A 24,571-nucleotide genomic window follows, 5' to 3' on the forward strand; every position below is an offset into this window, starting at 1 on the left:
ATAGTTTAAAATATGTATTTTTTTTATCACAGTTTTGATAAAATAATACTGCACAAGCATTTTCCTTTATTAACTCAAACATCTGGAGAAAAAAAATATGTGATGATCAGAAAATTATATAACAGTGTTTCTCTTGTCTTTTAAATGAAATGCGCCACCAGTGTATCACATTTCTGCCTTTAACTAACGGGACAAAGACTAGACTTTATTCTGAGCAGCTCACGGAGTGACTGACCAATCATCTTCTCTCAAAACAATAACAAATATAACAAACATTCATTTCAGGTCTCACAAAGGAAAAAAACCGCTCTGATTTAAAGCAATTTATCAGCAATTTGATCGATTTTCTGCGTCATTTTCTGAGATGTTTTACTACCCTGCTGTTCTGAAGCGACACACAGGATGTTTCTCCACAATCTGGTGAGTAAAAAATGTTTTCTTGACTGTGTAAAATCGATGTGAAGTTTAGCTAGTGAAGGTAAAATGGCCGCGTATGTCTCTGTAACCGGGCTGTAAGCTGTGCCGTTATTACCGCTTTATTAATCAGACTGTGACTGCCAGGGTTTAATTACTGGGCTTCAACACTGCTGCTTTATTCATTAGAAGTTGGTCTTCAGTAGCTTAATTTTTAGAAGGCTACTTAACAACCATCAAAAAACACATTTAAAGTTAATCTCAGGTTTGCTAATGAAGCAAAGATCCACCAAGTAATCAAATGCCGTAATGACTGAAAATTTTCCGTGGGCTGTTAAGGCGGTTTTTATAGTAGGTCTATACATATTTTGTTCCTATGTGATAAATTGGCCAGCATGTACAACCATAACACTAATTTTTATATCTTAAAATATTTTTTAAATATTTTTTAAACCTATATTATAGGGTTTTTTTTTAAATAAACTGATCACACACTGTGGAGCCCACACACACTTGTACATGATGTAGAGTGCAGGTGCATCAGTGGCAAAGAAAACAGGTATCTAAAAATAGGCACAGCAATCAAAACAAGTTTAATCCTTTGAAGTGTCTTAATGTAAGAGCTTTGAAGATGAGGTGAAGGTCAAAGATTTGATTTTAAAAAACGAAAAAGATGCATGTAGGCTGTTGCAAAAATGACTGAAATGAGAACACCTTATATATTATTTAAATTGGCCCACTTCAAATTTGCTTTATTGATATGACCATAATTAAGTACTGTATTGTTGGAGCAGACAGAGCAAGGTTTATAATGTGAATGTAATCATTTAGGATTTTAGAAAAAAATCAGAACAAACATACTTTAATAAATTAATTAAAAAAAACTCTTTAAAAAGTTATTTAAGCCTTCAAGATGTTTTTTCTATATATGTTTGTTCAGTTTAGGTTTAAAACACAAATGAACAGTTGCTACACCCCTTAAAAGGTGAACTGGGAGCTCAGCTAATTAATATGAAGCAAGAAATCTGCATTAAAAGATTTTTTTGAGAGAGAACGGATACATTAGGAAATGTACGAATGTTCAGCGACATGAATACCATGACATACGTGTAGTTTATAAAACCTCATAAAACTCTGAAGGCTGCCTCACAAAGGACGGTGTGTTGAAAAGGAATATGTCTGTAACTGCCTCCTCCAGTGTCCCTTTATTGATTCAAGATTCAAGATGTTCATTGTCATATGCACAGTAGAAAACTCAGCGGTTTGCATTGTACAATGAAATTCTTAATTGCCAGTCAAGACAATATTAATGATAGAATTAAAGTTAAATTATAAGAAAAATAAATAACATAGCAGAAGCAAAGAAATAAGTTTAAAAAGTATACAGAAGTTAAAAAGAAAAGTGCACCATGCCTCATAGAAATGTTGCAACAAGTCAGTTCAAGCTAAAGCATTAAATCTGTTCATCTGTTAAAGATGCTGAGGATATTGGTTGGCATGCCACATTTCGTCAGCTTTCTTAAGAAGTACAGTCACTGCATGGATTTCTTGATGATCTTTTGTGTGTTGTGAGACCAGGTGAGATCCTCGCTGATGTGGGTGCCAAGAAGTTTAAAGGTTTTCACCCTCTCTACCTCTGTCTCACCAATGTGTTTCCTCCTTCTTAGATCAGTAATTATCTCTTTGGTCTTATCTGTATTTAGGGAGAAATTATTTTCCAGACACCAGGCCGTCAGTTAATTGATTAACTGATTAAATTAATTAATTGATTCCAGCTTTTTAAATGTGAATATTTTCTGGTGTCTTTTTGCCTCTATTAAACTGAATGTCCTTTGGTTGTGGACAAAACAAGACATTTGAGGACGTCATGTCGGGCTTTGGGAAACACTGAATGACATTTTTCACCATTTAATGCTGTTTTATAGGTCAAACAACTAATCAATCAATCAAGAAAATAATCAATGACTAACAATGAATTGTTAGTTGCAGCCCTAGATAACAATGTGGTTATGTGATAAATGTAGTATACTGCTGGCAGAAAATCACCCACACATGCTTTAGTGACTTTTGGTTTTTAATTGATGAGCAGCAGAGCACTGTGGTTGAGTGTGTAGCTGACTGCAGTTCATACTGGTTGCTAGTCCAGTTTCAGAGGTTGCAGATTACTTAAAGCTCTGATGAGTTAAATATGATCACATCAGTGCTCTGTGTCTCCAGGCTGGTTGCCACAAAAGGCATCAGAGTGACTCGCCGGGATTTCCTCAAAGTCAACGTCATACGCACCTGGTAGGAAGTTATTTTAGTCACTGTCACATATTTATAATGAACTGAACTATGAATTTGTCCAGTTACAATAAATCTAATGCCCCTACAGTGATGACATCATGAACTACCTGCTGGTGCAGGTCCCACCGCCTCAGCCCGGTCTGCCACGACCTCGCTTCTCCCTCTACCTCTCCTCGCAGCTCCAGTACGGCGTCATCCTCGTCTACCATAGACAGTGTGCCATCCTCCTGGGTAAGAAGTTATGAGCAGACATGGAGGACAGAGATGAAGTGATGTGGTTCTTGACCGTGACTTTGTGTCCTTCCAGAAGAACTTCAGTCCATCGTGGGCCAGCTGGTGAAACAGAGGACAGCCCAGAAAATTGATATGGATGAGCAGAGCAGGTGAGAACAGGTGCTCAACGTTATACACTTGTCTGCACTAACAATTACAAAGCATAGGTGTAGACTTTGGGGAGAACTCAGGGGACACATTCCCCTCAGTGTCTGGAAGAGCTGTGTTTGTCCCCCCCTGTAAAAACATGAAAGTAGCAGACTTTTATTTCGAGGAACAGCTCGTAGGTGGAGCCAGTTTGCAACCTCAGAAGTGCAGAAGCGTAATGCATTCACTGAAAAGAAACCCTGCTCTTTTAGGTTTAGAAGGATACAGAATTTATTAGATTATTGTCTTGTTTACTCAGAAAAATAAGAGCAGAATTTCCTCCCATTAAAACATTTCCCAGAACTCAGAGACAATAATCTCATTGATGTATAAAACAGAGCCCTTTCTTTTCCTCAAGTGAAGTCTTTTCCTCAATCTGCCAAAAGACAAAGAAGATGAAACAGCAATGCACACCTAAAGCAGGAAGTACCGTGACATTTCAACCGTTAAATTATGCAGGAAAATTCACCAGAATGCAGGAAATGAAGTGCTTGATGCTCCACGTTTATTATGGGACGACCCCCAGACCCCTTGCTTATTCACTCCCACTCTAAATATCGAAAAAGAGAAAAACACAGCTAAACCTTTGACACAAATTAACTCCTGTTTCCTGCTGCTGGGCCTCCTGTTGTCTTTCAGACACGCTCTGGACTTCCCTGATGCCCTGTCTCTCCTGGAGGAGGCAGAGGGAGCTCCTGACCCTTTATTCGGAGTGATGAGCATGCAGGAAGCCATGCCCAGCCCCAACACACTGATACAGGTACCCGAATACCCACATAAGACACTTGAAAGCAAAGATAAAGCTGGAAATCATGTAAATAAATGAGTGTACTTGTCTGTGTTTCTCAGATGGGTCAGGAGTATCTGAGGGGAGCCTCTCCTGAGCATCCTGAGCTGACTCCTCCAACTGCTGCCGCTGCAGGAGCGAGCGGTAAGATGACTCAGTGTGCTGTAATGACATTAAATAATGGTGTCTTCAGGGCACTGAGTGATTGCAGCAGCAGAAAATAAAATTTCCCGTTGAAAGTAACTTGAAATAATAAATGAACCGCCAGATAATGAATGTAATGAAATGTCCAGAGAGAATTATTACTGAATGAGGGTTAACTTGAGATTTCTTGAATTAATAACACAATACTATAATTCATTCATACAATTCAAAGACTTTAAGTGAAGCAAAACGTACATCAAGCTGATTAATAATTAGGCGTTCTTACAATTTCACATAAACCTCTGAATATATATTTGCACAGAGGGAGGACTGTTTTTCATCCCCTCTCACTTTCACTCAAAACATGTTGAGAAAAGATCTTTTTAAAGTGGAAATAGATACTTTTGTGTTTGCAAGTTGTATTATTATTGATGCCACTGTTGCCAAGACAACTGGATCGCTTTCTGTTTCTCCAAAGACGAGCAACTGTCACAGTTTCCACAGTTCCTTGGTTGTTCCACTGTCCACCATTTTCACTACTGGGGATAGAAAAGAACTTTCACTGATTCTATTTGATAGCTGATGATAGCTACCAAAAGTGCAAAAGTGCTGTCATCTTCCTGTTTTGGTTGCACAGTGGTTAACGCACTTCCTTTGTACTGTAAATGGAGCCTTCGCGTTTCTGGGAGAACGTACTTGATGGCAGACAGACTTGCATAGTGAAAGCGAGGATTATAGGGAACCAGTCTAAACAAGCGTGTCCATTTCCTCTTTAATGTCTAGTAAGCAGTGTTCTAGTCAAGAACACCTAAACTGAGACCAAGTCATGGCCAAGACCAGACCAGTGCGAGTCCCAATGTGTGGAACATGCAAGCAATAGACGGCCCTCAAATTCATCTGAGAGATCCACATTCCCATAAAACAGATCCACAGAAAACAAATGAAGGTTTCTCTTCGTTCAGCTCCTTTACTGACACACTGTATGTATGTCCATCCATCCATTTTCAACCACTTATCCAAAGCTGGGTTGCGAGGGCAGCAGGCTGAGCAAAGTATTCCAGACGTCCAGACGAACCACCTCAACTGACCCCTTACAACGCGAAGGAGCAGCAGCTCTACTCCGAGCTCCTTCCGGATGTCTGAGTTCCTCACCTTTTCGCTAAGGCTGACCTCAGCCACCCCACGGAGGAAACTCATTTCCGCTGCTTGTATCAGCAATCTCATTCTTTCGGTCACTGCCCAGAGCTCATGACCTTAGGTGAGGGTTGGGATGTAAATGGACAAGTAAGTCAAAAGCTTTGCCTTCCGGCTCAGCTCCCTTCTCATCCCGACAGTCTGGCACAGTGCACACATCACTGCAGACGCCAGCCTGCCCTCACTCTAAACAAGACCCTGGGATACTTGAACTACTTGGGGCAGTAACTCACTCCACGACTCTGTATGTATAAGTGCATCTCCTCTAACATGTCAAGTGGCAGGTGCACTGAGATGTAACCACTTTAAATATGGTCAAGGACTTGCTATCTTTCTACGTCTGTACTTTTTAAACAGAAAACACACATTTTATAATGTGATGTTTACTGGAAAGAGCATTTAATATAGCCAACAGCAAGTAGATTGTCATTAGCGAGGGTCATTTTCCAGAATCATTCAGCTCCCTGGTGATCTCCCTACAGCCATCTGCCCCCTTATTTACACTTGTCTTTTTTTGTGTGTTAAATAAGGGGTTGTTGTGTCGATAACTCTTCATTTCAACTTCCTGAATCAGACATTCTTAGTCCATTGCAGCACGTTCAAAATACCAAGTCCTCAAGACTGAGTAATAATGCTGTTGATTCTGAGACTGAGACCAACCTGAGAACAACAGCACTGCCAGTATGACCAAATGAATGATTACAGCAAGTATGTTTGACATGCTAATTGCATCATTATATGATTATCAGCGTTAATTAAACGTCAGCTGAAACACAAAAACATGCTCAGAAACGTACAGTGTGTCAGACTGAATGCAGAGACACACAGAGCACAAAATACCAGCAGGTCACAGAAATAGACCGAGCCGAGAGATACTGCGGGTCAGGGCAGAACACGCTGCCTTCCACAACATCTTCCTAATTGGCTGAGAGGTGTCAGGAAGTGTTGTGTAGCCGCATGTCACCCGGCACAAGAGAGCACTTTAATTGCAGCTTGATTAGTTGGGTCCTCTCCCGCTGGTTTTTATGTAGCTGTTGAAATCATGGCGACTTCTCTTTGCTTTTTTATTAATGTCATCCCTCAGATGTAACTGCATCTCCAGACACCATCACTCTGAGAGAGACTGAGCCTGTCGCTATCCCTGTCGCAGAGGTACAGCTGTCAAAAGGAGCTCATGCAAAGACGTACATATTTTTGTTTCCTGCTGGTCTCCACTTACATCTGTCTCCTCTTTTCTTTCTTCTCACTGCTAGTATGAGGGAGAGGAGCTTGTCGATCATCATCCAGACACTATTGATTTGCTCATGGCCCAGACAGATCACTTTCCAGAAGGTGCGTGGCAAAACTTGCAGCCGCTTTTTCTCGTCAGAAAACAAGATAGACATGTGTTTTCTTCCTTTAACCTTTTTGCTAACAGGTGATTTGGAGCTGCCGAGAGAAGAAGTGGCACCAGGAGAGCAGGACATAGAGATGGAAAGGGGGGAAGGAACGGAAGACCTGGAGAAAGACAGAACAAAAGATGTCACAGGATCCACTATTGAGTAAATTATACAGATGTGCATGGAAACATCTGCACACACAGACCCAAACAAGCGCACACTGACTGTGTTTCTTCCTGTGTCAGACTACAGCCCACCACTCTGTCCAGTGAGGACGCCATGTTGTTGCCTCAGGAGGAGCCGGGCCTGTCTGTGGAGAAGCCTGGACCCCCCTCAGACCAGCTCACCCCTGTCTCTATGCCCGCCCCCCCCTCGCCACCATCTGAAGCAGAGGAATGGCAGCGACCAGCTCCGCAGGCAGAGGTGCCATTGTTTGTGGTTTTTCTTCAAACTGACGTGCGAGCACAAACAATTCTTTTAAATTAATTTCACACTGATAAAGCAGCAGGAGGCTCACTCTCTAATCACCTGCCACATCTGCAGTTAGAAATGTTGAAAATAATTCACATTAGTCCATCTAGCTTGTACACATAAAATACACAGTAGTGGAAGAAGTACTAGGATCTTTTACTTAAAGGGCCAGTGTGTAATATTTGGCATGGTTCATTGTCAATCTGAATCTGAATCTGAATATTCTACCATTAATATGTTTATACAAGTATATGATCGCTATAAAATAAAATTTGTTTGGTTTTCGTAGCCTTATAATATATATATATAGCAAGGGCCTTGCTTTAGAGAGATTGCCATCTTGCGCCACCATGTATGTAAGGCAGCCCGAGCGGACAGTCCAGCCAGCCGGAGAACGTGTTTCGCGTGTGTAAATGAACCAACGAAGACAGCGGAAGGAAGGAAGAAGGAGGAGGAAACAGCAGAGTGTTAGTAGTTCGTCGACAGAGAGTAGTGAAAAGTTTTTTTAGTTATAAAGTTTGCGAATGGACCACACTTACCACGCAACAGGAGAGAATGAACCCGAACCGTCATCTGCGAGGAAAAGAAGACGCAACTTCACTCCTTGTGATGCACTCTCTGCGGCGCTTTTCCTCCTGATGATATATCTCTCCAACAATGGCAGCAGTAGCACCGAATCCCATTCTGTGCATTCAGCCTCTCTTCTCGCCCGCTCAGCATCAAACACATGGAGTTCCTCATCTGTATGCTCCGACTCAAACAGGTATGGCTCTGGGTCTGTGTCCGCTACAAGAAACTCTTCAAAATTGCATTCAAAGTCGTCCATTGCAGCTACTATAGTCCAGAGATATCGCTAGGCTAAATAAACAGCTGAGCCCTGTTTACCGGCTACGCTGTCAGTCAGTGTGGCGGAGCAGAGAGGGGAGGGGGGGTCCCCACTCGGTATGGTAAACGAGTATGTGTGTAAAGTTATGAAGTGTGTCTGTTATGCTAGAAGAGTCAGAGTTTGGGACGGAGTGGAGTGTTACCGGAGTTTCTGGAGTGCTCAAATAAATGGGCCTTTTTCCCAAACGCTCCTCTGGTCTCCTGCTTGTGAGGGATTCATTACAATATCGTAACATGGTTTAGATTTCTAAATAAACATTCACCTCGTCGCTAGATAGACCTACTCCTGAAAAACTTGTGCGCAAGGCTTTTTGTCTCTACGAGGCCACCGTCATTTACCCGACGGGAGGGATGAGCGAGTGAGCCCTGCAATCTAGAATTTGACCACTGATGTCACTGTTTTCAACCCATTTTACACACTGGCCCTTTAAGTAGAAGTAGTGATTCCACAGTATGGAAATACTTTTTAACATGTAATACTACTCAGCATATACTTAAAGGGACAGTACAACCCAAAATACATTTTTCTCTTTTTACCTGTAGTGCTGTTTATCAGTCCAGATTGTTTTGGTGTGAGTTGCACAGTGCTGGAGATATCAGCTGTAGAGATGTCTGCTTTCTCTTCAGTATAATGGAACTAGATGGCACTCAGCTTGTGGTGCTCAAAGCGCTAAAAAATACTTTTGAAAAACTCAGCAGCAATGTCTCTTTGCAGAAATCATGACCCGCTTACTTAAGATAATCCACAGACCTTGTTGTGAGCAGATTCACATAGGAACTAATTTATTTTCCACCAAACTACACCCGCCAACTGTATCACTGCGCAGAAGGAAGTGTGCATCTATTGCTAGCTCACATAGCACCACTGAGCTAGCTAACATTACAGCTCAGCCAAGGAGGACGCCATTAATGTTTACATCTCATGCTGTCCTGAGCACAAGCCTCTCGTCCATGAGTAGATGCACGCTTCCTTCTGCACAGTGATATGGTTGGTGGATGTAGTTTGCTAGAAAAGAAACTAAAGCTTGTGGTGTTAAAAGTGGCAAAACAGTACATTTGAAAACTCAACATCAATGTCTCTTTCCAGAAATCATGACCTGGTTACTCAAGATAATCCACAGACCTTGTTGTGAGCAGTTTCATGTAGGAACTATTTTCTTACCACCAAACTACACCCACCAACTGTAACACCGTGCAGAAGGAAGCGTGCATCTATTGCTAGCTCACGTAGCACCACTGAGCTAGCTAACGTTACAGCTCAGCCGAGGAGGATGCCATTAATGAGCATGAGCCTCTCTTCCATTAATTGATGCGTGCCTCCTTCTGCATGCGGATAACAGTTTCCAAGTGTAGGCTGGTAGAAATAATATAATAATAATAAATAAAACAATAATAAATATTACTGCATTGTAATAAAAGATGCATTTGTGTGCTCGTCACTGTGATGTTGCAGCTGATAATTGTGGAGCAGAAGTACAAACTAGTAGAAAATGGAAATCCTCAAGTAAAGCACATCAAAAATTACAAATTATCCTGTTCAGAAGAGTAAACAATAAAATAATGTAAACATTGTAAAATAATAATAGAATGTACAAATTAACTTCCAGATTACATAGGGATGCACCGATTTTGATCTAAAGCACAAAATTTGAGTAAATCTACTTTGGTACTTTCCACTACTGTTAATAGATTGTTGTAAAATAGATTTTGGTCCAGTGGTTAAAAGGTCTCTTGGAGAATTTTTCCTGATGAAAGAAAGAGTTGAGTAAAAAGAAAATTGAATCACAACCTAGCAAACAAAAAGTTGTTCTTATGATAAAGAGCGACCCAAACTACATCTGACAGCTGGAAGACAGTTCGGGTAAATTGACTTCCCACTTCTCTGCCATACCCAGGATGTGCCTCCTCCAGAGGTGGAGACCAGGAGGAGGAGGAGGAGGAGGAAGAGGCAGCTGATCTTCTTTGACCCAGAGACACAGATCTCTCAGAAGGTGCTGCAGCAGCAGATCGATGACCCCCTGGCTGAGACCAGACCTGTAGTTCTCCCGCCCCCTTCCTCTCACAGGATGCCTACTGCTGCTGAGCTCTTCAACAACCCGTGCACCTGTCAGTAACACACCTGTGATGAAAAGCATACGGCAATGCACCCTCAAATATAAATCTCATTTTACACTGATGCTCCTTACAACCATGTTTCCAATAAAAGAGACTCGTTAAACGTTAAACATTTTTATTCACACCATAAAACAATCCAGCAATCTGTGAATGTGAATGAAGACAGGCTGTGTATGGCGACGTCTCTGAAGTGTTTCATTTTTTCCCTCAGACTTTTCAGACTTCTCACATTCATCTGCACCCACTGCTATTTTGAAAGACGTGACTTGAGTAACCTTTTCAAAAATAATCCACAAGGCTATTTTTGACCCTGCAGTCTTGCCTGAGGAGGTGCTGTTTCTATGGGGACGGGCTGCGACCATCACGCCTGTCTCGGGCTCGGACCTGCAGGTTGGGGAGAGAGGGCCCGAGTCCACCGACTCTGAAAAGGAAAGAGAGCGCGAGATGGTCGAGGCGGCTGAGGTGGCCGAGGCGGCTGAGGCAGCGGCAAGAGAGGGGGAGAGTCTGGAGCTTCCCAGGGAGGTGTGGGAGGATGTTTGTTTGTTTGTGGGACTCTGGGGTGGATGACTGTGAGGCTTTCTTGTGCGGGGAGACTGTGGGGAATGTCACAAGATGAATAACTGATTGTGTGTGTCTGTGTGCGACTGCAGGCCCCCAGAGATGAGGCAGAACTGATGTTTGAGATTTCAGGTAAAGCTTGTGTTTAAAAACATGAGACTGGATTTAAACCAGCTGACTGGTGACAGCTACTTTGTGTTTAACTGGGGGGTGGAATGTGTCTCCACTGCTTTCAGCACGACCTAAAGTGGTTTCTGTCTTCCCCTGGGGTTAAGCTGAGGTCAGAGGTCAGGGTTAGGCATGTATCAGTTATGGTTAAGGGTTAGGGCAAGCCTCCAGGGAACCAATATTAGCCTGCACGATGTCCCAAAATGTGTGTGTTCAGATCATGGCTCACTGCCGCTGGAGGGCTCTGACCAAAGAGAGCTGTCTCGAGAGATCATCTCCCCCCTGCAACCATCTGAGAAAGAAGGGTAGGTGGCACAGAAAGATATGTGAAGTGTGTGTGTGTGCAGCCATGCTTATGTGCACATGTGTGTGTTGGCAGGTCCACTGTCTCCAGGTCTGTGTCTGTACTGCAGGACATCCCAGAGATGGTGGACGAGTTGCCAGAGCGATCTCCCGCAGAGTCTCCTGGGTAATGACAGTGAACGCAACACCATAACACCATATCCTAACCAGCAGTTTATTTTTCCCGGTCTTTGTGTTTGGAGATAAGAATACGATTATGTGCTCGTATTGTCGTGTGTGTTTAGGCTGCTGCTGGATTTTCTCGAGCATGAAGAGGCACCTGTGCTGTTTCTGTCTCTTCTGCCACCAGAGGTCGACCGCCGAACTGTCAGCAACATTTTTCAGAGGCTCCTGGGTGAGGCATTACTCATGTTGAAATGTTGTTAATGTTACAGCATCAACACGGGAAGAAGCTCTGTAATCCATAAGCCTGAGCCAGTTCTTTGAAAATACTGAGTGGTGTCACCAGTGGAAGCTTTAATAATGAGGTGGTGTGAGCTGAGGGACCATTAACACACCAAGCGCTCGTTTACAATACTTCATAGTGAAATAATTTGATTTAGAATACAGATAACTCAAACATATTTAACCCTAGTAAAAAGCTTTATGCTTTTTAATTTGCTCTTATCCTGACTTTTGTGTTCAGCTCATCATCATTATCACACTGAAAATTTAGTGTTTCATTTTTCAATAAGTAGATGTTTTAAACTCAGTGTTTGCAGCCCTGTCACCAAAAGAAAATCTATGCACCATATATATATATTTTTTAAACTACGTACACGCTACACTTGTATGTTTCATATATACCATATCAACACATATATGAGCTGACTTTGTCACTGGAAGGTGGAGGGGTGACACGTGGGTGAGACGCCTGCCAAGCTGCAGACCACTGTTTGAGACCAACAAACAACAAAACTGGTTGTTTTTTAGTGAGTCATTTCTGTGTTTCCAGTCACTTCTTGGCCACCAAATGTGGGTGTTTTTTTGCAACATGATTGTGTTTTTCCAGTGGGATGGTGCCACAAAGAGCAGTTGTTTTTTACCAAGACATCGCTGCGTTCCCTGACAAGATAGTGCCACAAAAAGCGGTTGTAGTTTACCGAGACATCACTGCAATTCCTGCCGGGATAGTGCCACGAAAAACATTTGTCTTTTCCTGAGACATTGATGGCTTTTTGAGCCGTGATTGTGCCACCAAAACCAGGTTTTCTTGAGCCCAAACACGATCTGCTTCTCACCATAACAAATTGGTTTTAGTGGCTAAATCTTGACCGCATGTTAACCACAGCATTGTTGAAGTGGAGAGAAACATAAAGTTTCAGTGGGTTGTTTTTGCTACACATTGCGTTTTTTCCAGTGGGGATAGTGTCACAAAGAGCTGTTGTTTTTTACACTGCTGCGTTTCTGGCCAAGATAGTGCCTCGAAAAGTGGTTGTGTTTCTTTCTGAGACATCGCTGCATTTCCTGCCAAAATTGTGCTACAAAGAGCTATTGTTATGTACCATGACATTGCTGTGTAGGTATTTACCAAGATTTTGCTGCCTTCCCTGCTAAGATAGTGCTACGAAAAACAGTTGTTTTCACTAAGACACTGACAGCTTCTTGAGCTGTGATTGTGCCACCAAAACTGGGTTTTTTAATCCCAAACATGATTTTCTTCTCATCATAATGAAATGACTTTTGTGACTAAATCTGACCGCAAATTAGGTTTCAATGTATCCGCTGGGTGTTTTTTAGCTACACATTGCAAATTTTTCCAGCCAAGATAGTGCCTTGCAGAGTGGTTGTTTCTTTCTGAGACATCACTGCGTTTCCTGCTGGGATAGTGCCACAGTCCGCAGTTGTCTTTTTTTTACCGGCTTCTTCAGCCATGATTGTGCCACTAAAAGTGTGTTTTTAAAGCCCAAACATTATCTTCCTCTGACCATAACAAAATAGTTTTTGTGGCTAAGTCTGACCACATGTTTACCACAGTGTTGTTGAAGTGTAAAGAAACATAACGTTTCAACGTATCCGCAACATAATAATGCACATATTTATCGTATCTGAGGTTTGCAGATATGTACAATGCTAGCATTCATTACTGCGATTATTTTTGATATTTGTGTCTTTTCTGCAGGGACTTTGTCAACCAGGAAAATACGGGCGGAGCAGGACGAGCCTTATGGGGACATATGGATATCACCTGGACCCAACTACGAAGAGGTGCATCAGACTTTGTGACACGGTCACTTGAGTCCCAACGAGCCTCCAGAACAAACGTCACTGTTCAGTCGGATAGAGACTTATTTCTCTGTTTCTGAGGTTTCCTGTTTGTTTCTCAGTGAGAAAAAAATAGATTTAAACATCATTCACAGAAAATATTCATAAAATTCAAATGTGTTCTTCAAATCACTTCATGAGATTTTTTCCTGGTGTGTCTCGTTGACATGAAGTTAGTTTTGTTTTTAAAACTGCTGTTTTATATGATTCAAAAATCAAATCATTGGTTCCTTTTGCTACTGTGACCAAAATGAGTATCCTAACTTTTTTATTGTTATATTTTATCATATTTTTTAAAAACGTTACCTCATGATGTTCAGCACTAAAACAAAAGTGCGCCTCTCTGTTCAAGCTTTGCCTCCCTTTGAACATGAACTACAAAATAAAAGCTTAATAAGAGCTCTGTCAGTTATTTCTGTGAAGAGAGCACACGCTTTATATTGAGAGGTATGTGCAGCACGTGGAGCACGACAGGTGTGGCAAAACATATTGTGGGGGTTAAGGAGGTGCAAGGAGAAGAGTAAGTAAGTTGAGTGAAACTGGATCTCTCCTCCCCCCCTGAACACATCTTGATTCTCCTCTGGAGACTTTCTCAGGGGGCTGTGACCAAAGTTTATTATTAGCGTCTGTCTCAGCTCTCTCTTTCTCACCCTCTCTGTCTGTCCTCCGTCTCTGTCTCATTTCTGTCTGTCGCTTTCTGTTTTTGTCTTGCACCTCAGCTTTCTTGTTCACTCGTGTTTAATTTTTACTTTTCTTCTTTATTTTTTCCTCTGGTTGCTTTGTAGGTAGCTGTGTGTCTCATTTTAGAATCTGTATCCGCTGACAACATCGCAGGCTACATTTTACTCCGTCACAACTCCATGTCCTCTAGTTTGTATTTGCTTTAATTTGTATTGTCCTGTCCTTTTGTGCTTTTTCTCTCCCCAACTACTGGTCGACTACTTTTTCTGCTTTTGCTTCACCTGCCTCTTTTCTTCACCTTACTACACCTCCTCTCCATCCCCCTTCCTTTCAGCTCAAGCTCTTCTCATCTCTGAGTAGCTCTGCACTTCGGCGTAATGGGCAAGACAGAGATGTACTCTCTGTTTAAGGGTTTCCTGGACTGTATTGGCCTCTGCCTCTCTGTGAGTACCTCAGTTTCCTGTGAATGCGTTCGCTTCTATTTTGTTCTACCAATGATTCTGTCACTTCTGCATCATGGTTGACTTTTGACCTGAAATCATCTGCGCTGTGAGTCCCTGCGCTCCACAGATCACATGCAGACTGTGTTTACATGCTGTGTCACTGGCTTTATGTGCAGGGTCTATTTCGTGGCCCGTGTCCTGCAGTAAGCGTCTCCTCAGCACATGCTGGGCTTCTGATATTAATAACAGTCTCAGAATGTGGATGGAAATAGAGCCTCAGCTCCTCCAAAGAGGCCAGAAGTCATTTGACATTTCTTATTAACCTCATTTAGAATGAACTCAGGTCGTTACGATCAACGTTTAATGCATGAGGTGGCATTCTGGAGGGTTTTATTTGACCACAGTTGCATTTAGAGTCTGTAGCTTTAAAGGGACAGTTCGCCCATCAAACCACCAAACCAATCAAAAATACATCTTTGTCCTCTTACCTGTAGTGCTATTTATCAGTCTAGATTATTTTGGTGTGAGTTGCAGTGTTGGAGATATCAGCTGTAGAGATGTCTGCCTTCTCTCCAATATAATGGAACTAGATGGCACAAAAATATACATTTGATAAACTGAACAGCAAGTTTCACTCCGTAGTCCAACAAACTTTCAACTTTCACCCAAGAGAGCTGTGTTCGCATCCTGTACGATCTGCCCATTAAAGCCTTGCTATTAGCCCCTGTGAGCTGTGATACATATTACATCCCTCAGTATAAAAGTGTTGGACAGAATTAACAGCATGTTAGTGTTGTGGCTGTTCTCAGAAGCCTCTGCTAGTGAAGCCAAAATGTCCTAGGGGTGGTGCTACAGAATTTAAAACCCAAACTGGAAAGGGTTCATCCTCTGGAGAGCGTCAATGTGCTCATCAGACTTCACGAGCCTGGTCTCACTCCTAAGTCGTTGAAATCCAGCGACTTGGCGGTGACTTGCGGTGTCATAAACCAATGAAAAAAGGCGTCCTTTAACATCAGCATGATATGCGACCAGTTGCCGTTATAGTTAAACTGTGCCCAGCAGTGTCACTGGGAAACGCGGTGGAACAAGGACAAAAGTCAATGCAGCGAAAGTCCGTCTGGAGCGGGTGAAAGGGGTGGTGGATGGGTCCAGCAGACATTGACTTTCACCCAAGAGAGTGGTGTTCACGTCCTGTAAGAATCTACAGCCAAACCCTGTTCTTTTTTCCTAAACCCAAGCACGTGTGTTTGTTGTTGAAGGAAAAAACCCCCACTAATTTGCGGTGTTGTACTGACGTAGTGCATTTATTTTGAAAGAGACTGTGCGTCGTTAACATTACATTTCCTGTGAAAATGGAAGCGTTTTCAAATGTATGTTTTTGGCGCTTCGAGTTTTGTTATTTTCGAGAGAAGGCAGACTCTACGGTTGGTATCTCCAATGCTTGACAATTCACACCAACAACAAACATTCTAGACTGGTAAATAGCACTACAGGTAAGAGGAACAATATGTATTTTGGTTTTTGAGTGAACTGTCCCTTTAAAAAAAATACATGAAATTAAGACCCCTTAATGCAGATGCTTGTCTGTATGTAAGTTGAAGGCATCAGTTTTAGCTCCCAGATGACCTCTACCCTTTCAAACCAAGAGGTCAGATGTCACTCCTTCTGTCTCCGTCTTTTGTTGGACAGTGAAGACACACAGACGCAGGTTTTTCTTTATTTGCACCACCTGTCATAAATTTGACTTTGTTTCCAGCGGAGCAGCCCCAAGGCTGCAGCCGACAATGAGAGGGACACTGAGAATGGCCACCTGATCTACAAAAGTGGGGACGTCCTCGAAGACAGATGTAGGTATCAGTTCGGTGAGTTGGCAGCCGCCGTCAAAAATGCTCCAGCTTTAATTTCACCTCAATCTGTCTCACAGATGAGATAGTCGACACATTAGGTGAGGGGACATTTGGGAAGGTGGTGCAATGTTTGGACCACAGCAGGTAATTTACTTCATCATAAAATTAAAGTTGGACTGATATGCAGCATGTGTTTACAGCTTTTAAACACAGTTTTCTAACACACAGAGGAGGAGGTCAGATCGCTCTGAAGATCATTAAGAACTTGGAGAAATACAGAGAAGCAGCCAAACTGGAAATCAACGTCCTGAAGAAGATCAGCGAGAGAGATCCTGCCAAAAGACAGTGAGTAGTTTGTGATTTTGACTCTATTTCTGTCTGTTACATTTCATCTCTGTGTTTCTTTCCCCGTCAGTCACTGCGTGCAGATGCTGGATTGGTTTAACTACTACGGCCACGTGTGCATCTCTTTTGAGCTGCTGTCTCTCAGCACCTTTGACTTCTTGAAAGCAAACAGCTTCCTGCCTTATCCCATTAACCAGATCCGACACATGGCTCACCAGATCTGCCACGCTGTCAGCTGTGAGTCCAACATGCACCACAATAACTGTACCACTTTGTCTCCTGTAAGTCTGGATCAATGTCAGTGATGATGACAGTAAGCAGATTATTAACAGCTGTCCCTGTGATGCAGCAGCGAACAAGTCAGGTGGATATTTAAAGGGCGACTGTTACCTGAAGATGGAGATGTTTCAGGATGTCTGATAAATAGAATATTTTGCTTTTATTTCCCGCACAAATCCATCATGATGTCTGACTGTTTAACCAACAGACAACTCGACCAGACGAGGGCGTTGGCTCTCTCCTGATAAATCTACTTTCCCTCCTCCCTCTGTCTCCACTGCAGTTCTCCATGACAACAAGCTGACTCACACCGACCTGAAGCCCGAGAACATCCTCTTTGTCAATTCAGACTATTCCCTCATATACAACGCTGAGAAGGTAAACAACTGCAGGCATGATGGCTGGGAGAGAAAACCAGGATGTGAAATAAGCGGAGATTAATGCAGGCAGTGGGAGATTTGCTTTGTGCTTGCCTATTTGGATGCAAATTTCGCTCCACACAACCTGTGAACCACCCACATGAGTTCCCTTTACAGATACATGTATTTCTCCAGGTTGTGGTTGTTGTTTTTTTAAACAAACACTTAGATTTACAGTACGGTTTAAACTTTGACGTGTTGTACGTAAAGGTGCAGTATGTACGAGTTAGCGGTATCTTAAAGGATAACTTAAGCATTTTTCAACCTGGACCCTATTTCCCTGTATAAATTGGTCAAAGACACCGATGTGAACAAGAGTTTTTGACATTGGTCCAGTATTGAGTGAGCAGGCAGCAGAGCAACAGGCTGTAATGGAAGCAAATGGGGCAACTGAACATCGTCATTGCTTGTCCATTAAAAGTAGTTAGTTTTGACACAGAGTAGCTCAGATTGTTATTATAAGTGTCTAAAGTGTCCCTTTACATTTCACTTTAATTGGTTTGTTTGTTACTGCCTTGTTAAGTGGAAGTTTATTTCTGAAAAATCACGAGATATCACGGGATGCCGCTTGTTGCAGGAAAACAACATTTGAAACGTGTGAGATTTGGAGAGAATATAATAACCTCAACTCAGCTCAACTCAGCTCAACTTCAATTATTTATAAAGCACATTTAAAACCAACTCACGCTGACTGAAGTGCTGTACAAAAGGAATAGTGGAGTAGTTTATAGAAAATTTAGTGTCTAAAAGATTTTCAATACCATGGATGATTATTTGCCTGGTTTTAACAATGTGTCTCAGGCCTTTGAATTCAATCACTGCTGTATTTACTTGTGATGGAGTATACACATGAAAAGTGAACAAGGAAAGTGAGAAAAAAGGCAGCAGAGGTTTTTATTTTACTGTTTGCACATCCATAACATCTTGCTGATGCCTCTTGTTGCTACACTATCCCCTTTGCTGCTGTAACACTGCAAACTTCCCCGTTGTTGGAATAAGATGATTATCTTACTAGAAAAGACTGTGTACAGGGACTCGTACAATAACTAACATTACTGTCGTCATTCATAGCCCATAGGTATGTTGATGTATAGGAAGTGCAAATGTATGTCAATAAATGAACGAATGACTTTATTTTGAGCAAAATAAAAAATGAAAACATAAACTAACAAACATCAACAGACATGTTTAAAAGGAGTAGGAAGAAGTGTACACTTATATAATCATACCGCCATCTCAATATTCATGTCTCATTGGAATAAGGAAATTGTCAACGACTATCCCAAACTTATTAACAACCATTAATATAGATAAATATAAACAACAGTCTTAGATATGAAATATAGGTCAAGGTAGGTAAACAGTCCGTGTAGAGAGGAGCAACGCAATAGCCAAAATGCCACCTCAGAACTCACTGGCTATCTGATTACAATTTGACTTTATATAAGCTTTTTATTAATTATTTATTTAATGTGCATTTATATGCAGAGAAAGAGATTCGCCAAAATGACCGGCACACTGAAGAGGAAGTCTTAGCTCGGATATCTGCTGGCTACAGGCCCAAAATATTAGCCCTTGCCCGCAGAAGCTTATCATAGTTAGACCGATAGCTGATGGGCTCTGAGACTGGGGGGGTCTATTGACAGAAATGGAATATAATATAAGTCATTATAAATACCTTGCTGTGATCAGTTTATGTAGGAACTATTCACAATTAGTGTATAATCACCTGAAAATAAGAATCATCGTGTTTTTATTAGCTTAGAATGAGTCGTTTATTTCCACATGGAGCGTGGACCATGGATGTATTAAGAGACCTGGATACAGCGTTGGAGGTGCTCATTCCTATGAAAGTTGCTCAGTGGTGCATGAAGCCAAAATTGCTTTATTTCTGGTGTATGAAATTCCGTAGATGTTTAGCGCTCTGCTAACTTGAATAGGTATAAAATAATTTAATCTTGTGGCTCCTTTATACTTTCAAAATGTTATTGAACTGAATGGATCAAATCTTGATAGTGGGATGAGTCATTTTGCGGGGGTTGTGACACTTAAGATGAATGCATCTTTTTTGACCTATGGGAAAAACATTGCTGAGAGCATGACACCCTTTGAAAGGTCTCCTTAATGAGCCTTAATGAGCCATATTTAGAGGATGTTACAGGAGAACCTTGGGTACGAAGATACGCCCCCAAGTGCGTGTTCACAGTTCTGTGTGCTGACTTTCACTTTTACGTATAAGTCCAGTGCAACACATCTGGCTGAACTGCTGGCCTGTTCACTCTCTGTCTTCCCTCAGAAGTGCAGTGAGCGGAGAATAAATGACACCACAGTTCGGCTTGTTGACTTTGGCAGCGCCACCTTTGACCACGAACACCACTCCACCGTCATCTCTACACGTCACTACCGAGCTCCAGAGGTCATACTGGGTAAGAGATGTTGATTTAAACCACAGAGTGACCAGGAGCTGTCAGTGCTGTTTATTCATGTTGAAGGTTTTGTCTCTCCTCTCTGGCGCAGAGTTGGGTTGGAGTCACCCGTGTGATGTGTGGAGCATCGGCTGCATCCTGTTTGAATACTACCAAGGTTTCACGCTGTTTCAGGTCACATATGGGTGTTTATTGGTGAAATTACAGCATGGTGTATGTCTCATGGTTTTGATCTTGTTGACGTGATCTTCACTTTTAGACTCATGATAATAAGGAGCATCTTGCTATGATGGAGAGAATACAGGGACCAGTTCCTCAGAGAATGATCCAGAGGAGCAGGTAACACACTCCTGTTCTGTTACACAAGCATGCATGCAAACAATTTATTTGTCAAAACATATATATATTTTTTTTCTTTGCAGAAAGCAGAAGTATTTCCACCGTGGGCGTCTCGACTGGAATGAATGCTCCAAGGCCGGACGTTATGTGAAAGCCAAGTGCAAACCACTGAGGGTGAGCTGAAGCAGATGCAATCTTTCAACACACTTGAACTCCCTTAAATGACCCGACACTCCTCTGTTTTTTATTTTAGAAGTACTTGTTATCACATGGGACAGAACACCACCATTTTTTTTACCTCCTGGAGAGGATGCTGGAGTACGAGCCTTCGACACGGATCTCTCTTTCCTCTGTTCTGCGTCACCCCTTCTTCCTGCCTCTTCATCACTCAGGACGGAGTAAAGTCTGGAGGAACAGCTGTGACATGAGCAGATGACCCTTGAATAGACACTTGACCTTATGAGGACCATACCAGTGTGTTTGCAAGTATTAGTTTCTGCTACAAATCATGTATATTTCAAACAGGAGAGACTAAAAGGGCTTTAAAAGTTCTACATTTATTTGATATAGTGTGCACAATAGGAAAAGATATACTGTATGTGAGGAGTCTTTGGGAAGTAGAGCGGTTTTATGTGAGTTGGAGGAGTCTCCACCCAGGTGGTGGAGAAAAGTGAAGAATAATAGTTGCAGATTTAAATGGATGTGATGTGGAGTGAGGTTCCTAATGAGCGCAGTGGAATGGTGTTGAGATGAGTCATGTCAATCAGACATGAAGGAAGCAAAGGAAGAACGTAATGAGATGACCGATCACACCCTCAGTCAGCCGAGTTAGTTGTATGTGGGAAAGAAAACAATATAAATAGAGTAAAGCAAGTCAAGGCAGTTTTATTCACAGTGTACAGGAAATTTTTATAAACATGATTGACATGAACTGATTTTTTTGGTGCTGGAAACAAACTGTGAGCACGAATTGGATATGTCCTCCTGAGACTCTGTCCTCGTATGGTATGGGGACATCACAATTTGGGTTGGGCTCCAACTTAGACTCGTTCGTGAAGACTTTTTTGTGCCATCTAGTGGTAGTAAGAGGGCAATACACTAATCCATGTAAAAACAAGATGGCAGCCGTCTCTATCCAGTCATTTTGCAGCAAAGAGCCAATTTTGAGAATTTAGCAAATAGCTAGAGAAATTAAAAATGCATGCTAAAGAAAGCTCGGGTCTCAGGTGGATATTATCTTTAAGCTGGTATAGCGGACTTGTTAACAGGTGACTATTTACACACCGAGCAGATACAGAGCTAAATTATCGTTCATTTGGAGTTGTGTTTCTGGCCACCTCATGAACATAAAGTCCTTTTGGCTCTGTAGGTTTGGACTCTTGGTCCGCACCAGCTCCTGAGAGAAATAAGGCTATGTTCAGACTGCAGACAAATCAGATTTCTTTCTCAAATCAGATCTTTAAAGGTCCAGTGTCTAGGATTTAGGGGCATCTGCTGGCAGAAATAGAATATTATATTTATAACTGTGTTTTCTTAGGTGTGTAATCACTTGAAAAAAATAATTGCTGTGTTTTCGTTGCCTTAGAATAAGCTGTTTATATCTACGTACAGAGCAGGTCCTCTTCCACAGAGTCCTCCATGTTGTTTCTATAGTAGCCCAGAATGGACAAATCAAACACTGGCTTCAGATGGGACCATTTGTCAGCGTCAGTCACTACGTCAGCTACGCAGTCACGTTGTCAGTGATGCTAAAGACGCTGGGACTGGACAGATCTGTATCGGGATGCAGCTGTAGAAATCTGGTTGAAATTAAATTTCAAAGCACCTCTCAATAAGTTTTTGATCCCATCTGCAAAAATTTTGTTCTGTTTTTTCTGTCCAGACTTTCTACAATCAATCTGGATTTGCCAAAAACCTGATTTTGGCTGGCACTCTCAACAAGGCCTATCTTATCAATTAGATGCTAAATGCACCATTACTGTATGCTCACCGTTGTCTGCCGTTTGTTGCTTTACGGGTAGGGTACAGTCGGCTGAAAGTGATGCTGATGAGAGTGGTGAGAGTGAAACATTGAGGTTAAAAGTTAAGTTTTGGGCCAGAAAGGGGAGTCACGTGATAATTCACTATGTGTTCATCACAATGAGCGAAATATTAATTAATTAGCAACATTTAATAATAAAACACAGCAGCCCCAATGTAAAAAAAATACTTAGCTGGTCATATAAATATACATGAATGGAAGTAAATGGGCTAAAACCTGCAAAACCACTGGGTATTGTCTTTTAGGAACTGATCACATGTACATCCGCTTAAAAATGTTAAAAAATAAAACTGTATCTCTAAAATTTAGAGGACAAATAGATACAAAAACTAATGATCCCTTAAAAACTGTACTTTTAGTTTAATTCTCTCAGTCACTTAATAAAAAAAAAATTGTGTGTGTTTTTGTAATAAATTTTGTATGGAATGACTTCTGAAGTCGCCCCCTCAGCTCTGTTCTCGTGTTTTGCATGTCACATACACACAGACACACACACACTTCTCATTTAACCTCTGTTTACTCGCAGAGCGTCCTCTGGCATATTGATGGAGTGCAGCTCAGCAGAGAGCACGGTCACAAGGCTGAGCGAATGTGTGCGCCTGCCAGTTCTCCTCTTCAGCCTTGGCAGAGCCGAGAGAGACTTATTGTCAGCCTATGTGTGTTTGGCTGAATGAGACCTTATTTCTGATGTGTGTGTTTGTATGGGAGGTTGTGCGTATGTGTATGTGTGTGTTAGTGAGTGTGTGCAGATGATCTTCCTTTGTGATGCTTAAAGTAATTATAGGCTGTTAATGAATTCATCAATGGTGCTGAGTTTAAAAGAGATATTTTTATGTGTGAATGGAGACTTGATGAAAGTAAATCTATATCACTTTGTGTGTTTGTGCGTAGATTAGGTCCCATTTACTTGTTTTAGTCTCAATGCAGAACCTTATTTTTCTTTTTAAACAAAGATTTAACATTTTATATTAAGTCTACAGCTATTTCTGATTATACTTGTCATCAAAATGTTTGCTTAATTTTACTGTGTTTAAATCTTAGAACAGGAAAAACAGACTATTGAAGTAGTCAGGTGAATTTAAAACAGGTAATTTATTAGTTCCCTGGATGAAACTCCGTTTTTTGTCCAATTTATTTAAAATCATCACAGCAGTTAGACCTGCAGACTGTTTCGCACGGGTCGAAGCAACCACAGAACTAAAGGCACACCAAGTTAAGGCGACCAGGAGCCTGAGGCCATCACTGAAAGAGCTTAATCAGGTGGTGTAAGAGGCTGAGACGCCCTCCTGCGGTGCACACTGCCAGCATGTGTACCAAGAGATCCGTGGAGCTCGTGTATGTGCCAAAACTTTCTTAATAAATCATCGTACTTTTCACTGCAACAGACCTAGAAATAATCATAATTATTTTTCAAATTTACTCTCATTCGTTAGCTGTAAATTAGAATTATATGGTGTGGAATGAAATGTGCGAATGACACACGGTTGCGTTATAAGAGCTGGTTACAGAACTCCAAGATAGTCATTTGAATAAAACTTGCTCACCCAGCACCACAGGGGATTTCTTTGCTGCAGGACTTCATTTGGCCAATGAGGCAAATTGGCAGCACGGCTGAGTGGCATGCCGTGTCCAGCTTTGGTATTTGTCTGCAATAAAAAATAATATGACCAGGGATTACAGAAAAGACAGGACTGTGATGTCTCAGATGGAAAAATTTTGTCCCTCTTGCTGCGTCTGTCTGGTGGTGCAGGCTGCAGGTTCCAGGTGTCTCTAGATTTGAAGAGTCCCTTTAAATTCCCCCAGATAGTGTGACCAGAGATCCATTCAGATAAATATCTAGAAAAGATTAAATCCCCTGATGGCTGTATCGGTGTTATTTAAAGCAATGATTTCTCATGTTTTTATGTATTTGGGGCATTATGCTAATGTGTTATGATGAGATGTATACTTGGAATTCTAAGTATGCCATTAATATTTAGCATAACCTTTGTTTGTGCAGAAGCCTCTCGTGAGGTCATGCATGAGCATGTGCACTTGTGTGTGTATGTGCATGCGTGTGTGTGTGTTAATATGCTGGTGTCAGTGACTGAGCTGTCACATGTCGGACACTGATGCACATGAGAATCCCTTAAGTGGCTCTTTTTGGTGGGCTTGCATGGAAGCTCTGGTTCACACACACGATACAGTGGATTTGACAAAGTGTGCACGTCTCATCAAAAATCAGTTTGACTGATTTGTCAGAATGATCTTTGCATGATGTCATAACTTGGAGAATACTGTCATAATTCAGACGTAGGATTTCTTAACGTGCTCCACCTCAGTT

The 24,571-nt window shown here is 41.7% G+C and overlaps 2 protein-coding genes across 2 annotated transcripts; both read left to right on the forward strand.

Moving 5' to 3' along the window:
- Positions 1–105: 105 nt before the first annotated feature.
- On the forward strand, positions 106–13,802 carry LOC125893397 (meiotic recombination protein REC8 homolog). Its single transcript, XM_049584046.1, has 17 exons — positions 106–420; positions 2,632–2,700; positions 2,789–2,931; positions 3,008–3,083; positions 3,760–3,880; positions 3,970–4,051; positions 6,330–6,397; positions 6,499–6,577; positions 6,663–6,786; positions 6,870–7,047; positions 9,876–10,086; positions 10,412–10,617; positions 10,746–10,785; positions 11,039–11,126; positions 11,201–11,290; positions 11,409–11,518; positions 13,286–13,802. Exons 1-17 carry the CDS (start codon positions 365–367, stop codon positions 13,387–13,389), a joined length of 1,845 nt encoding a protein of 614 aa, XP_049440003.1. The 5' UTR covers positions 106–364; the 3' UTR covers positions 13,390–13,802.
- A 243-nt stretch (positions 13,803–14,045) lies between these two features.
- Positions 14,046–22,677, forward strand: clk2b (CDC-like kinase 2b). Its single transcript, XM_049584047.1, has 11 exons — positions 14,046–14,552; positions 16,309–16,399; positions 16,477–16,543; positions 16,628–16,744; positions 16,815–16,981; positions 17,307–17,401; positions 19,739–19,868; positions 19,960–20,042; positions 20,128–20,207; positions 20,291–20,381; positions 20,461–22,677. The coding sequence occupies exons 1-11, from the start codon at positions 14,487–14,489 to the stop codon at positions 20,641–20,643; spliced, it is 1,170 nt and encodes a 389-aa protein (XP_049440004.1). The 5' UTR covers positions 14,046–14,486; the 3' UTR covers positions 20,644–22,677.
- The last annotated feature ends 1,894 nt before the right edge of the window (positions 22,678–24,571 follow it).

Source organism: Epinephelus fuscoguttatus, linkage group LG8, assembly GCF_011397635.1.
Source record: "Epinephelus fuscoguttatus linkage group LG8, E.fuscoguttatus.final_Chr_v1".
Lineage (NCBI taxonomy): Eukaryota > Metazoa > Chordata > Actinopteri > Perciformes > Serranidae > Epinephelus > Epinephelus fuscoguttatus.

Bases quoted from the DNA above. Each gene is read 5' to 3' on its own strand.
- LOC125893397 (XM_049584046.1), top strand. From the start codon at position 365: ATGTTTTACTACCCTGCTGTTCTGAAGCGACACACAGGATGTTTCTCC. The intron at 6,398-6,498 runs GTACAGCTGTCA...TCTCACTGCTAG, and splicing joins TCGCTATCCCTGTCGCAGAG to TATGAGGGAGAGGAGCTTGT. The intron at 6,787-6,869 runs GTAAATTATACA...TTCCTGTGTCAG, and splicing joins GTCACAGGATCCACTATTGA to ACTACAGCCCACCACTCTGT.
- clk2b (XM_049584047.1), top strand. From the start codon at position 14,487: ATGGGCAAGACAGAGATGTACTCTCTGTTTAAGGGTTTCCTGGACTGT. The intron at 14,553-16,308 runs GTGAGTACCTCA...CTTTGTTTCCAG, and splicing joins GTATTGGCCTCTGCCTCTCT to CGGAGCAGCCCCAAGGCTGC. The intron at 16,400-16,476 runs GTAGGTATCAGT...TCTGTCTCACAG, and splicing joins GGACGTCCTCGAAGACAGAT to ATGAGATAGTCGACACATTA.